The sequence below is a fragment of the Neopsephotus bourkii genome, unplaced genomic scaffold (genome assembly GCF_033783945.1).
Source record: "Neopsephotus bourkii isolate Nb327-2 ecotype Australia unplaced genomic scaffold, CSIRO-AGI_Nbou_v1 NB_1574, whole genome shotgun sequence".
In the NCBI taxonomy this organism is placed as follows: domain Eukaryota; kingdom Metazoa; phylum Chordata; class Aves; order Psittaciformes; family Psittacidae; genus Neopsephotus; species Neopsephotus bourkii.
This window is the reverse complement of record NW_026902050.1, coordinates 3,036,810-3,052,758: the sequence shown is the minus strand read 5'-3', so window position 1 is coordinate 3,052,758 and position 15,949 is coordinate 3,036,810. Positions and strand designations below refer to the sequence as shown.

Sequence of the window (15,949 nt, the reverse complement as noted above, 5' to 3'; positions counted from 1 at the left end):
TAAAATGTAGAACTGCCCAGACCTGCCTCAGCACAGAAGATAAACCTGTTCCCATCCCTTTTGTTGTGCAGGAGAGAGCAGCCCCTGGCTAGGGGTTCAGGAGTTTTCACAGGGGATCACTTTTCCCAAAGAGCCTGGCTCCACTGCTCCCCCCATGTCCCACCCCACTCACAAACCTGAGGCCAGCTGTTATATTTATCCATATCCATTTCCAAAGGCAAACATAAAAACTTCTTACTGGCAAAATAAAACTGAGGCAATATTTGTGTGTTTGACCTGCTGAAAGTAACGTTTAAGGTGAGTATGACCTGCTCAGCTTGTGCTTCTGGGTGAGCACCAGCATGTGCCCTGTGACTCACTTGTAATCCATGAGCATCAGCTGAAGAAGTTTTACCCTGTTTAATTTCTACTACCATAGTTCATGATTAAATAAATAAATAAATAAATTTATAGCAAAGGGAAAAATATCTAAATATATTTTGAAGATTCTTGAAAAAACAGATATTTTCATATCCTAATAAGTTAGCAGGCACATGCACCTGTATGTGTGCCTGCATGCAGTGTGCATACATATAAATACAAACATATATAATATATATATGGGTGTATGCATACAAGGGTGTGTAGCAGGCTTAGACTACTAGCCCACAATGCTGATGTAGGGGTGAACACCAAACACTGAAACTCAGAGACTCCCAGTCAGTGCCTTCTCCCAGACTAAGAGAACAAACCATGAGATTTACATGACCCTGTCAGCAGGAAACTGGGCCTGACCCTCACCCCTGAATGCCAGTCTTGCTACAGGAAGTGAGAGAAGTCAGAAGAACATCAGTGCATAGATTTTGCTTTGCGTTGTCTCTCCAGTGAATTAGCTCAACTTCACAGACATCTGCTAAGTCGGATTTGTTTTTTTCCTTGAGCTACACACTACCCACCCAGCCCTCACAACCCAGACCCCATCCTGCTTCTGATCAGCCCGCACAGGGGGAGCTGCAACCCTGCAGCTGGAAAATCCCTCCCTGCTACTGCACCAAGACCTTACAGAGCAGACACATCACTGTGGTCAGCTTCAGACAGCTTTCTGTCTGCATTAAACATTGACACTGCTTACACAGCAAGCAGAAAAACACAGGCTGTGACAGGCTTTCATGAAAGTTTAATTGCATTGTGGCAGTGGAAGCTGGTAGAGGGGATTCGGGTGCCTGATGAGGAGCCGCTCCCTGAGCAGTCCCAGTGCCCACATCCCTTCGCATCACCCCGAGCACGATGGATGACCAGGAAGCTGAGCACACTGTGCCACAGACAGAGCTCCAGGAGATCACCAGCAAAATTTCAGATCTAAACAAATGGAGAAATGTTTTTAGTTTCCATAGGTAAGGTTTATATTCAGCTTCATCATCATGTTTTAATTCCAGATGTTTTCTTAATATCATATTTTAAATTATGCTTTATTACAACATTTACGACCACAGAAAAAAGGTCCTAATGTACTCAGGAATGCAAGTATTACAGCTTTTTCTCTTCCTTTGTGTTTTCTTTTCTAGCTGGTCTCCTGTTTCTTCACATGCTAGCAATGCCTCTGTCATTGGTTTGGGGGGTTGGGGTTTGGGTTTTGTTTCGTTTTTTTTTTAATTTGTATTTTATTTTCCCTTTTCAGTTTGGAAATCAGCAATTCAACTTATCAGGTAACGGCTTCTCTAAAAGTTAACATCTTGTATTTGTCTAGTGGTTTTTGTGACTGTTCCACCAGATTAGCATAGGGAGGAAATTGCACATCTATATATGCGACACAGAAGTCAGTCTTTATGGATATTTATTTCTTATGCTCCTCCTTTAAGAAACAGGCATTTTCTACAGATATTTTAAAGGAATGTCTTGTCTTCCTGATCTAAATCAAAGTGTCAGAGTATCCAAACATAAATTAACCTTTCTATCTAAAAGTAACAGTTTTCATGGTCAGTTTTGGAACACAGGAAAAAAGGGTAACATTCTGAAATTTCTGAACTAGAAATATTTGGAGAACCTGCTGTGTCTTTAGGTTGAAAAGCACTGAAGTTTATTCGTGTAATTCAGACAAACACAACATTACTATGTACTCAAATCATTGGCTTGTAAGGATCTATTTGTAATGTTTGCAAAAAGCTGGGTCTGTCCTGGTTTAACCACATCTGGTAACTAAGTATCACGAATAATCAGCATTATTCTCAGACTAAAGCCGAAACACAGCACTGTACCAGCTACTAGGAAGAAAATTAATTTTATCCCATCTGAAACCAGGATAAGGACAAACATACTGATGCTCCCTGGCAGCACATACTCCCCTTCCCTGCCTCTCCACAAGCCAATCCCACTGGGAGTACTGAAGGGGGTAACTTTCAAGCCACGGAGGCAGCAGCTGTGGCATGACTCCCTGTCTGCTCCTCTCTCTATCCAGCAAGGCGGTGGCAGCACTGGCAATGGAGTACCTGGAGCCAGAGAGCCCTTAGGCCTGCAGCCACCGGTGCCTCTGCCCCGTTCCACCATCCCTGAGCCCCTACTGATCTCTCCAGACGCAGGCGGCCAGCCCATCTCCTTGGAAATGGCAATGGTGAGCAGGCCTGCTGAGTTACGCATGAGCTGTAATTTAATCTCATTAAAACAAAGAGACTCAGGAACCTTACCTGGCATTGAGGAAGGCTCAGCATATTGCTGGGCTGAAGGCTGCAGCCTTCTGTTAGCTGTAACAGAAGTATGTAATTGTAATCACTTATTTATGAAACTCTGAGAGAACACGGTTGCAATACAACCCTCAAATGGGTATACTATAATTCTCATGAGATAATAGGTCAAATGACAAAGTGTAATGTTTCCCTTCTTTTTGGTGCTTTCCTATTGAATAGCCTCAGAATGGGAGGCAGGAATTCAGGAGATCAGTGAGAGATTTCCACTCTCACCCAAATACCTGTGTTTTAGAGCACTAATGAGTGCCTGCTGCCCCTGCCCATATGAAAAGCTTTGGCCAGGAGCTCAGGAGTTTTCTGCAGGTAATGGCAGAATGGGCTCTGGTGCTGACCTCACTGCCTGTGACCTCCCACACCAAACCAGTCCTTGGCATTTGAGCACAAACTCAGTGAGAAACTCAAGAGTCCGGGTCTTCCTCCAGAAGGTGTAGTGTATCCAAACGTAAATTATTTACATACTGCAATTGCATTTCCCAGGATTGTTTGAAATGCGGAGAGGAGTAAGTGACTACATTAAGCACAGACATCACCTTTGCTTTGTGGGGCCTGATTCTCAGTAGACAGCTTTACACTGCTCTGGCTGTGAGCATACGCGCTGGCCTTGTATCCCAAGGCCACTCTGATGCTGACAACGCCAGGATGTGAAGGGGGCTGAACCCAGCCTGTCTTTCTCCTCTTCAACAGAAGCTGCGAAAGCTGCTCTTTGGAAACGTGCTCCAGCTCTTCAGCTGTGAATGGGCAAAAGCATGTTTCAGGTTTCGCGAGCCATACTCTGACCTGGCCTATGCTTTGGAGACAGAAAAGGTAAATATTTCAGCACAGCAACCTTCACCATCTCCCCAGTGTCTCAGCCACTAACAGGAGCTGGCAGTCAGTGCTGGGTGTCTCAGGAGTGTCCATGCCTGGTCCCCATGTCCTGCAAGCCTGTACCCTCCACATCTGCACTCCACGCTTGCATCCCATGCTCTGCACACCGGCACCCCATGCCTGTACCCTGTGCTCTGCACATCTGCATGCCATGCTTGCACCTCACGCACTGCGTGCCCACACCCCACATTTTGCATGCCTGCAACTGCACACTCTCCACATCTGCACCCTGCGCTCTGCACGCCTGCACCTTACACTCTGCATGTCTGCCCACTGAGCTTTCTCCACAGGCAGACTGTGGGGGCTTCCAACCACAGCCATGGTCCACGGCCATCCTGAGCAAGCCTCCAGCTGCCCTCACAGTGGCAACTGAAGCGTGTCTGGGAGTGGGATGAACTGTTCTGATTCAGCCGCACAATGCATACACAAGCTTTAAATATCATGGTATTAAATGCTTCCAAGGTGAAGGCTTAATAGAGAAGCAGTGGGTTGTTGCAGGTAGGCATGAATAAGCAGTATCTGCCTGTTTCTTTTGGGGTAGAGTTACGTACTTCTTTCTACCCCACCTGGAAATCAAACAGGTGAATTTACCTACATTTTCAAGAGGGAGGTTTTCTTCTTCCTTATTTACCAACATAATACTGCCCCCAAAAAAAACGGAAGACTAAGATACACGCTTAAAATTGTAAACACCCTTAATCCACCAAGAAGTTAACATGCTCTTTACAAATGCAGGTGAAACTCTGAGTTCAGAGGCTCTGTGACTGCATAGAGGATGACAGCCCTGATGTGAGGCACCAGCACAATGGGGAGCAGGCATGGCCACCCTCATGCATGGCCTCATGTCAGCCCCATGCTGCCTTGAGACCCTGGTCCCTTTGCTGAGTGGCTGGAGGAAAGCAAAAACAAGCCATGGTGCTTCTAGGCACACGTGGTACGTGGGGCTGAGAGCCCTTCCCTGCAGCTCCGGTGCTGCAAGGGAAGGACCCCTGCCTAGGATCTGTCCTCCCCATAGGCACACAGCCAGGGCCACCCTGGAGTCTTTTCTTGTGTAAAGGCTTCTTGGGTTTAGGCACATAAGGTCTTTTTCAATTTGCTTCTCTATTCATCTCAGGAGCTGTCAGTAGCACTTCTGAATTCCCACGGAGAAAAGAAGTATTACTCTCCTAACAGGGGTACTGGGATGGCTCACACTGACCAGGGATTGCAGTGATTTCCAGATGGACACAGCAGGAGCTAGTTCAGGCCCCTCAGCACTAGGGAGTGTCATCTTTTTGTTTCTAGGGGGGAGCAAGAGCCATTCTGATGGCTGTACAAGCGTACATCATCAAATACCTGCTCTTCATGAGAACCACAGAATACACTCACCTGGAAAGGTAAGAAGATGAGCCTTCCCCTGGGACATATGGAAACTATTTTCTTGCATTATTTGAACTGAGACAGACTAGCACCAGCCCCTATGTTTAACTGAACTAGACCCATGTTCAGGTTTGGAGCTACAGGCAGGGATTTGCACCCAGGAGAAAAGCCTCATTTGACTCCAGACAAGGCTTTTCCCCCAAAAGACATTTGTTTTTGTAACAATGGTGCTTGCTCCCTTGTCCCACTTCCTGGCACCATGGTCACAGCCTATGGCAGCACATGGATAACATTAGTGCTGCACAGCTGCCCCACACCATGGGCAGCACTGGGAGAGAAGGCAAAGCTCAGCTTTTGGTGCTGGGATACCCGCATGGGACCCCCAGAGCCAGGACAAAACCCCCATGGCACACATGTTGCTCCCAGCACATGGGAAGCATATCCTTACAAGCAGCAGCAACAGAACCAAGAGAAGAGTGGAAATTTCAAGGACAATGGGCATTTGTTGTGGCTTCACAGTCCTCACGGACACCAGATAGGCAGGGCAGGGCATCTGCGGTTCAATCCAGCCTCTGCTGGGAAGGGCCCTATTCACACTCAAGGTCAACTCCAGGACTGGGGGGTCTGTCAAAACCCCCGAGGATGGGCCCTTGGCACAGACCTCCTGGACCCATCTTCTCTGCCCCATGCCTCTGCCTCCTGCACTGCAGGCTGTGCAGAGTAAGCCGACAGGAGCAAGGGGAGGCGCTGGCAGCTGCCCTGGCAGACACCCTGTGGGCAGCAGGAGGAGGTGAGAGAGCCGTGATCTGCCTTGTCACCGCAGCCATCCATGTGGTGCCCAGCAGCGACTACAAAGCCGACAACTTCACAGAAAGAGTGAGTATGAAAATGTCTTCTGCAAACAGGGTTTTCTTTAAAGAAATTTTTAACTAAATTCTCCTGAAATTTTTAAATCAAGAAACATAAAATCTCAGAAACCTGTTCCCTAAGTTATGGTGTGCACAAACTGTGAACACTTTGGACCCATGTCCCAGCTGCAGCCTGTGAGACTCCTCTGCTTCCTTGTAGAGGCTTTAGGTGAGCAGAGGGGCTGCTGTTCCCTTTCGTTAAAGGCTGAACTGTCTTTTCTCACAAAAAGGGGAAAACAGTTAATGTAAAGCTGTTCTAGTAACTCTTTGTATAGAGTTGAACTCCTGGGTTTAGGAGGCAGCAGAGTAGAATCCTGCACCATCCCTTCGTTTGTCTAAAGAAAACACTGGCTTAAAAAGCTCAGCTGTTTGATATAATTAATGCCTCCTTTACAACATCTTCACCTACCTTCCTGCCCAACAGATCCATCTATTTGAGTTTTCTGAGAAAGCAGCAGCTCAGGAGTTTATCCTTGGCCATATAAACTGCGTAAGTATGGGCTGGATATTAGCTTTATTCCGACTTATTTTGTTGCTAGTGTACATTTTATTTCCCATTCAAAAGCAGACCTTATGGATATCAATAGTGTTGCCTTCAGGCAGTTAGTCCATAAATCATTTCTAGCCTTTCCTATAGGAAATGATCCTGCTTCCACTAAAATCCCCACACTTCACCCATCAATTTCAGCTCTTCCAGTCCACAAACACCAGGCAAACAGGGACATTTTGTATATTACTTAAATATAAAATATGGCTTCTTGCAAATACTGTTTTTTTAGCAAAAATCTGGGGGAAAAGTGTACAAGACCAGTTAAGGCACTAACTGAAAGTTTCATCTTTCCTTTCTTTAACCTGATCCTATTCATCAAAATTAGTTATAAAATCTTTCTGGAGTAACATTTTATTCATTTAGCTCAACACACTCACCTCGGGTTGTATTGAAGCAGATGAATTGTTTCAATTAAACATCACATACCTGTAATTCACCCCCTGTGATTGTTTCTTTTTCCAGTTCAAAGATGAACAAAGTCATGGAGTGATCCTTTTTTTATACAGTTTACTTTTCTCAAGGACACTTGAAAGGTATATTTAATTTTTTACACTTTTTCCTCTAATTTAGTTATATCTTCTGATGTCTTTTCCTTGTTTTACTTCAATGTCCATTCTCAGTTGAATGTGAAAAAGCAGGGACAGATGCAGACACTGACGGCTGTGGTTTGTAGATGCAAATATAGTACACCCTGAGTATCTGCACATCCAGGAGGGCAGCAGAGAGGAGAGAAACCCTTTGCAAGCACAGCAAAACTAATGCTCTGTGTAAACCTGGGAGTTATCTCACTGACAGCAACTGTCACCTTCACAGTCAATTACACTTACACAGGAAAATCACAAGTTCATTTAAAGAGGGAAAAAATCTGCCAGTGTGACTGTGCTGGCAGAAGTGCCTGATAGGGTCTTTCTAAACCCAGCACAATTAGATTTGGGTAATAATGCTTTAGAAAGGCACATCTAATGCTTTAGAAAGAGACATATTTATTCCAGTATAAGACATGACTCAATGTGACACTATGATAGCTACTCTAGCAAAAAATTGCACCACTACTTCAAATCGTTGCATTCAGGCTATGCCTGGGCTGTAATCGAGGCCTTTCAGCAGAAATCACACCAAGGGTGACCCCGGCTCTGTCTGTAGGGGTGTAAATCTGACACTAGATTTGGATTTTAAGAGGAAGAGATCTGAAGCACAAGAGCTTTGGTTGAACATAGAGCTGCTGTGTCAGGACAGCACTGCTGTGCCCACAGCACAGACAAATGATAGAATCCATGGAATTTCTTCCTGTTTCCTGTTAATCAAACAATGAGGTATAGCATTCACCTCAGGCACTGATCCAGGTGCTACTGTAACACTTTGTGTTTGGTGTTACAGGGTCCAAGAAGACTTAGACTGCACCGCAACTCCTCTGTTGAAATGCAGTTTTGGAAACATTACCTGTACACAGGTAAGATTAGCCTCATTTCTCCACTTTTTTTTTTTTTTTAATTTATTTTATTATTCTTACATTTGATTTAGGAAAAAAATCTCACTTGTTAATCCAAGGAGGGATAAAGGGGAGTGTATGGTAATAGAAAAATATAATTTTAATCATGACAATCCATTTGTAAAAGGGATGACGATGATGATGACGATGACAATAAGAAAGCCACAGGAGACCTGGCATTCCTCTGCTCATGACAGACAAGACAGAGCTGGCAGTGGGACACCAGCTCCCTGTTGTGGAAGAGTCAGGCACTTCGCTCATAAGAGAAAAGCAATGATACACCTTATTGACTTGGTGTCCCAGACTTGGTCAACAGTTTATGTCCAAAGGAATATATATGTATATTTAATATATATTTATATATATATATATATGTACACACACATAACCCTTTCTATCACTTAGGCAAGATTTCAAAGTTTTGCATGTTATTAGTCACCATCACAGAGGCCCACAAAATTGACTTAGGTAGGTTACAAGCTTGAAAGGAAATTTATTCTAATAAAAAATAATGTACTGCTCCAGTATTAGTAAATTACAGATTCTAGATGCCAAGTGAAATCAAATACTACATGACTGACTTAAGGTTAAGTTTTGCAGGGAATAAACCAAAACTGCATTTCACTCACCAGTCAAGATTAGGGCCTTCAACCTCAGGGAGTTGCCTCAGGCGGTGTCCTGACCTAAGAGAGAGTCCTTGACTGCAGACCCACTGCTTTGAGGAGAACAGACTCAACTCTTCCCCTGCAGCAGGGCCCCATTTATACCCCAGTGAAATCTGATCTATGGTAAAAATACAGTCTGAGGGCTTTTGCCTAAAGTGTGGATCTAGCAATGGCCAGTTATACAACAGCCAGCTGTACAACTCTGTTGTGACCAAAATCACCAGATTTTGTGGTTACCTGAGCCAGACCAAAGCCAGCAGATATCTGTAAGCATTAGCAGATATGGTTTTATATTCTACTGGAGACCAGAGTAAGCAGATATATTTATTAGGAAGTATTGTGGCTCAACGGTTCACCCCTCAGGGTGGGTGCAGCTGCCACACCACCATTTTGTGAAGGGCATTTGCTGCCTCACAGCATGGCACGGGCTGTTTCCTTGCAGGCCGTGCTCAGCCTCCTCCTAACGGGACGAGCAAGCCCACATGAGCTTGATGGCAGCCAGGAGCTGGGGCCCAGAGGGGAGGGCATCGAGGCATGGCGGCAGCGGGGCTCGGTGGGCTACCTGCGCTGGAGCAGGGCACAGGAGGAGCAGCAGGTGAGAGCTGGCATGGCCTGTGGCTGGAAGGCCCATACCTGATGTCCACACACCAAGGTTTTGGGAACAAAGGCTATGTTCAATGCAAGGCTCTACTCTTTCTCCCCAGGTGTGCCCCAGGCTGAGAACACCGCGTCTGCCCATCTGGCTGTGCAGCATCACTGGGAGGCACAGCATTCTCTTTGGCACTGACAGCCAAATCCTCTCCGACTGGAAAAGGGAGAAAGTCTTCCACCTGTACTTCTACAATGGGCAGCTGGAGCAGACAAAAACAGCCCACCTAACTATAGGTATGCACCCGAGCTTACCACAAGGATATGAGGTATGGATGTCACATAGAGACCATGCATAGAACTATGTATGTGTAGAGCTAGGTTAGTCTACTTACACATACAATTCAATGTTCTGTATTTAACATACATACACATAAACTGTATCTATTATATTAACCTTTCATGGAATGTGAGAAATCTATTCCAAACAACAGTATAAAAAGACACAAGCAAAAACCTGGCTTTGAAAGGACCGCGACCATTTCGGAAGGGGTGATGCTCTCCAAGCATGTGGCCCATTGCTGGGAAGAGCTATGGAAATATTTGTTATAGAAGTAATAACTCCCAAGTCCCTGTGTAAATTCTAGTTGGCTGGCACCCCTCCTCAGCCCACAGCTGGGCACAGTGGACGCTCAGCACTGGGTGAAGCTGAGGTCATGCTGTTCCCCAGTGCCAGGGGCTGAGCAGGGCTCTGGTGGGCAGGCACTGGGTGAGCTGCCAGGAGAACAGAGTCCATCCCACCCATGGTGTGTGCAGGGGACAGCCACCAAGCTCCCCTCCCCAGGGCACAGCCTGCACTCTTGTCCTACCATGGGGCCACTCAGGACTTCACCGTTTTCTCCTTTACTCAGACACGGACAAAGAGTTTTTATTGGAGGAATGACAGGTTTTCAGGATACAGGATGTAACTGTTGCTTCTGTGTTAAATATCCAGTATGGACATACTGTTTAAAACCATTTCACCTCCTGTGATTATTATGCCCCCATCAGTTCAATATGAATGACCAGCTGACCAAGTGTTTCAGAACAACTAGTAGGAGCGAGAAAACCCACATACACTCTCCAATCACATGGAACAAATCCCAGGAGGATGTTACTGTAAGTGCAAAGATTAAATGCAACAGGAAATTTTATTTAATCATTCAATGATTAAATAAAGTTTTTGAATAAAACTATTCCCTAAGGCAGCAGTGCTGGCATGCAGGGTGGGTGAACATCCTGTTTTCAGTATCTAACTGAGACTTAAGTTTGTATTTTCCTGCCTACCAGGTGGGTGCCACCATGGCCATCATGTTTCCCCTCAAGTTTTAAATTCATATCCAGAGCAGTGAACTACACCAAATGGGTTGTGAACCTGTCTGTGTATTTAGGATCTAACTTTCTCCATGCCACTGTGCACCGTTTACCTTTACTTTCTGAATGTCCAGCCTCTTTTCCTCTCTCTCCTTTCACTACAGCATTTAAAGTAAGAAACTTAAAAACATCAAAGTAAAGCCTAAATGTGCAGGAAAGAAGGGCAAATCAAGATCACAGTCGTGATACACAGTGTGGCCATAGATAAGGAAGTGTGCACCTGTTCAGAAAAACAATATGCAAACATACCGTGGAAGGAGTTGTGAGCGGCATTTATAGTGCCTGAATTTCGCAAGCATGGAAGGCAGCCCCTGGGGAGGCTGTGTCGGTGCTGCCCTGAGCTGCCTCCTGGGGCAAGGGCAGGCAGCACACCTGCAGCAATCCAGCCAGCTCTGCTTTTAACCTGTCCTAAAACATTTTTTGAGAGGGGCTGGCTTTTTTAGACATTCTTTTTACTTGTGTTTCCTTTTCAGATACTCATTCGCATCACTGGGAAAAGGACCAAAGTGAAGACCCAAGCAGCCCAGGGAAGAGGCATTTGTCTGTGGAGATGGCAATCAGGACCAAGTGGGCAGGCGCGACCGTCAGCTGGAATGGGACAGATCCCTTCTTCTGAGGAGTCCTAGCATCTCCCACTTGCTGCCAAAGCCACCAAACACTGTGGTCTGGAGGTGAAAAACTTTCACCAATGAAACAACCTTTGGTGCCTTGGGCAAATGTCCTGTTCGGCAAGGCATTGCACTTACTGTGAAAGCCTGCAATGGCGAGGAACAGTTACTAGCAACACTGCCTTGCTGCACACATTTTCCAGGTTCTTCTGCTTCCCACGACAGCTGGCAGAAAAAGGAAAAAGGGTGGCAATTTGCTTTCCTCCCATGTCAGATATGTTAAAGAAATCAAGGTGTCTCTTAAGAGTGCAGTGGAAATGAAATCAATATTGAGCATCAATAATACTGTGTGCATCTGATTTATTTAATGCAGTGGGTGCAACTGATTTAGCTATTTGCAATGAGTAAGGTTTCCTCCCTAATCTCCACAGCTGTGACTTCTGCAAGCGGTCTCTCTCCTGCTCCAGCAACAGCTCAAGCATGGTCCCTGGCCAGGCTGGCTCACAGAGTTACCCTGCATCCTGCACACCAGCAAGGAAGCACAGCTTGTACATGGGAACCCAGGCAAAATAAGAGCCTTATGAGGTGCTCCTTGCTGTGAATTTATGACACCAAGCTAGGCAGAAGAGTTGATCTGCTTGAGAGTAGGAAGGCTCTGCAGAGGGATCTGGACAGGCTTGATCAATGGGCCAAGGCCAATTATATTGAGGTCCAACAAACCAAAGTGCCAGGTCCTGCAACTGGGTCACAAGAACCCCATGCAGTGCTTCAGGCTTGGAGAAGAGTGTCTGAAAACTGCCTGACAGAAAAGGACCTGGGGGTGTTGGTCAACAGTGGCTGAGCAAAAGCCAGCAGTGTGCCCAAATGGACAAGAAAGCCAAGATCATCCTGGTTTATATCAGAAATAGCATAGCCAGCAGGACTAGGGAAGTAATAATTCCCATATACTTGGCACTGGTGAGGCCACACCTTGAATGCTGTGTTCAGTTTCGGGCCCCTCACTACAAGTAAGGCATTGATGTGCTGGAGCATGTCCAAAGGGCAGTGAAGCTGGTAAAGGGTCTGGAGTACATCTTATGAGGGAACCAGGGGTGTTCAGTCTGGAGAAAAGAAGGTTCAGATGAGACCTTATCACTCTCTACAACTACCTGAAAGGAGGTTGTAGCTACTGGGCAGTCAGTCTCTTTTTCCAAGTAACAAGTGACAGGACAAGAGGAAATGGCCTCAGGTTGTGCCTGGGGAGGTTTAGATTTGATCTTGGAAAAACTTCTTCATGGAAAGGGTTGTCAAGCACTGGAACAGGCTGCCCAGGGAAGTGGATGAGTCACCATCCCCGAAGGATTTAAAAGACAGGTAAATGTGGTGCTTAGGGACATGGTTTAGTTGCCTTGGCAGTGCCATGTTAATGGTTGGATTCAATGATCTTAAAGGTCCTTTCCAACCTAACCATAATTCTATGTTTCAGCAATTTTACCTACTCTGAGTGTGGCCAAGTCCTGGTACCCTGCAGGGGCCTGGTGCACGCAGGCAGGGCAATCACTCCTCACTCACGTTAATTCCTTTCTGCTTCCTTTTCTATAGACATCACCTAAAAAAGACCTATGAGTCATACCAAAAGCTGTGTTGCTAATGACAACTGTACTGAGAACAATAAACCTTTCTGCAAGCAAGTGATCTAGAAGATTGGTTTAAAAAAAAAAAAAATGGAAAGGAAGAAGTGGTCACAATGAGTCTGAGATTCAGCCTGGCTGGGGCACAGAGCCTGCTGGCTAGCAAGCTAATGTGGGGGTCTGCAGCTGTCATTGCCCACCTTTAATTACTGCTCAAGAAAGAGGGTGGAGAAGAGCCCATGGTGAGGCAAGGGCCTTGCAACAAGACGCTGCAAGACAGCACTGACTTTAACTTGGGAATACCATCATGCACTTATGCAAATAATTAATAATGAATGAATGAAACTCTGTGGTAAATGCCAATAAAGCTCGGTCACCCAGCACAATGCCATATATTGCAAGGCTATATATGCTGTATAATAGCTAAACAGGTTACTACAGAGATAAAAGACCAGCCTTCCAGAGTTGTTTTCCATGGCAAGGCAGCAGCACTGCCCTCCCTCTTTCTCCCAACACACCATGGGGACAGTCACTGCATCTGGCCCTGCTTGCACTGGCTCTTGGCTCATGCTGCAGAGAGGGGCCCCAGGGCTCCTGAGTCCATGTAAGCCCATTGTCCTGCCGTGACTGCACCTGTGACTTGCTGCCAGCACAGGCAGGGGCAGAGTACTCCATCCCCTCAGCTATGCCATTGCCCCCAGAAACCTGTCTCTCACCCTGGCCCCTGCTCACTCACACCGTGCTGCTTCCTGTCCTGCTCACAAGACCAGGTTTGGCAAATGCCTGTCTGATTGCTAAAGACAGAAAAAGGAAGAGAAACCATGCTGCACCAGACTGCAGAAACACACACCCCCACCACCTCCCTCAGGCTTTAATACTTCTGCCCCCAACATCTTCATGTCTTTTTATAACCTTGCAGTACAAGGCTAAATTTAAGCTGCTGATTTCCCTCAATGAGAACTAAGCCCTTGCTCATTTCTGCAAGGTAACATCATGCTTATGCATGCTTTAAAAATAAGAAGCAATAACAGTATGATCTGGCTATTAGTCAAACTTGTCTGAAAAGCCTCCACAGTTCCAGCACCTCAGAAAGCTCTGTCCTCATGTCAGAGAGAACAGCTACAGATTTTCACTCCTAGTGTGGAAATTTCTTTGCAGAAGACAAATACACCTTTCAAAACCCCACATGCATCCCACAAATACTTGGGGGTGTCCTCATGCCCTGAAATACAGGAATATTTGGGGGCATCAGGGGCTACCTGGCAAAGAATGTGAGCAACAAATACAGACACACGCAAATGAAACTCATGCCACATCTCGGCACCCTTAATGGTTGGACTTGATGATCTTAAAGGTCTTTTTCAACCTAGCTGATTCTGTGATCCAATGAGTCAGTCTCAAGGGGAAAAAAGGTATCAGAGCCTCTGGCAACTTGCGAACAAGCTGCAGGTTTTTACTCCAAGGAAAAGGCTTCTGAGACCACACACTGCCTCTGGAGATAAATTCTCCGTTAACTTTCCTGGCAGGCAGGGAAGGTGTCAGGATGTGCCAGCATCTGGAAGTCTTGGCTGGGTGCTGCCACTTCCTTCCCAGCCACCCATCCATTGTCCTCCCCTCCACAGAAACATACCTTCAGGGGAGGTTCAAACATCCATCATTAGGTCCCTCTCCTACGTGGATCTAATTGCTGATAATCACCCATCAGCCATCTGAAGAGCTCTGAAACTGCAGAGAAGACAAGCAGACCTTATTTCTCTTAACACTGGTTTACAAATCATCTTTTATACTGCAAGCAATTATTCCAATAGTGTAGACACAGTAGCCTATGGCATTGGAGGAAGCCAGGTTATGGTTATCTCCAGAGGCTGGTGTCTTTGTTAGTGAGGATCAGTAGATGGAGAAGCCAGTGCCAGCCTTGTACTGCTACCATAAAAGTCAGTTGGAGAAATTCTCTAAGGCTCAATTTGGAGTTTTAGAAAGCAGGCATTCTTTATCACAGCACTGGGTGCACACACGAATCATTTTGCAAAGGTGAGCACACCCATTTCTTGCTGGCAGCAGCTATATATTTAGCATACTCATGCATATTTACAGCATATCCAGGAACTAATTATAGTATTTGCATTTTAATTATGTGTGTGCTTTCTTGCTGAGTGGGGGTCTCTGGCAGTCACCAACAGTCTTCCTCACTGTGTTTACTGAATGACCTCGGTGCTTGTGCACACTCGCAAGGTCCTAGTGCTGAGTTAGCAGTTGGTATGTCTTTGCTTCTGTTCTGTTCCAGTCTCACCCCACGTTGGGTGCCACTGCTATCTTGAAAGCTGGCTTCCTTGGTCCTATTTACTGTCTCCTTGGTTGTTATCAGTCCCATGATGTTTCTTCCCCTGTCAGCCATCTTTGGTCTTATTTACTGTCTTCTTAGTTTTTATCAGTCCCATGGTGTTCCTTCCCCTTGGCAGCCCCGTCATTCCTTTCTCTCTACATGTTAGTAAGTTACAATAAGTTACAATAGTTTGGTCTATTCTGCTATGTTAAAGGAACACACGCTATTGTTAGTTTAAAATTTAAGTCTACAGTACCTTTTGGGAACTTACTTGACTGGCTCAGTCTAACTGGTACACTCCCATTTATCCCAAGCAGAAGAAATGCACTGTATCCAAAGTACACTATATGTTGAAAAGGAGTCTTCGGAGATGCTAATAAAAAAACTGGGGTGGCTACATTCTGACTTTAAAAATATATATAGATTTAATACATATATACACATTATATATACACATATATAGCTTAAATAATGTATTTTTAAATTACCCTGTATTATTGAAAGCACTGAAAAAGTATATTTTATTTGTATAAACATCCCCACTATTCTAGTCTATTTGTGAAAAGGCTCTTATTTTTTCTCTTCCCTGTTAATATATAATATATATTATATATACCTTCCCCATTAATATATTATATATATATTACATATACTACAGAATATGTAAAAATCCACAAACCAAGTAAGAAGTCTTCTCCAAGACCACATGACTGTTCTGGCCTTGTTTTCACACCAGGCAGTGGGATTGGGGTTGGGGGAAAGTGACTCGGCACTCCAGGATAGAGACCAGAATCTCAAGGCCTATGAATATTAATTGTCTAATCTCAAAAGACACACTCATATGCCTAT

The 15,949-nt window shown here is 45.3% G+C and overlaps 1 protein-coding gene across 1 annotated transcript; it reads left to right on the top strand.

Annotated features, from left to right (window-relative positions):
- Positions 1-608: 608 nt before the first annotated feature.
- Positions 609-11,185, top strand: MINDY4B (MINDY family member 4B). The gene is given in 12 exon segments (XM_061371395.1): positions 609-1,402; positions 1,545-1,588; positions 2,435-2,587; positions 3,405-3,524; positions 4,872-4,963; positions 5,657-5,822; positions 6,279-6,344; positions 6,867-6,937; positions 7,782-7,854; positions 8,890-9,153; positions 9,263-9,499; positions 11,033-11,185. Coding segments are annotated over 12 exon segments (1,575 nt in total). The 5' UTR covers positions 609-1,266.
- Positions 11,186-15,949: the final 4,764 nt, after the last annotated feature.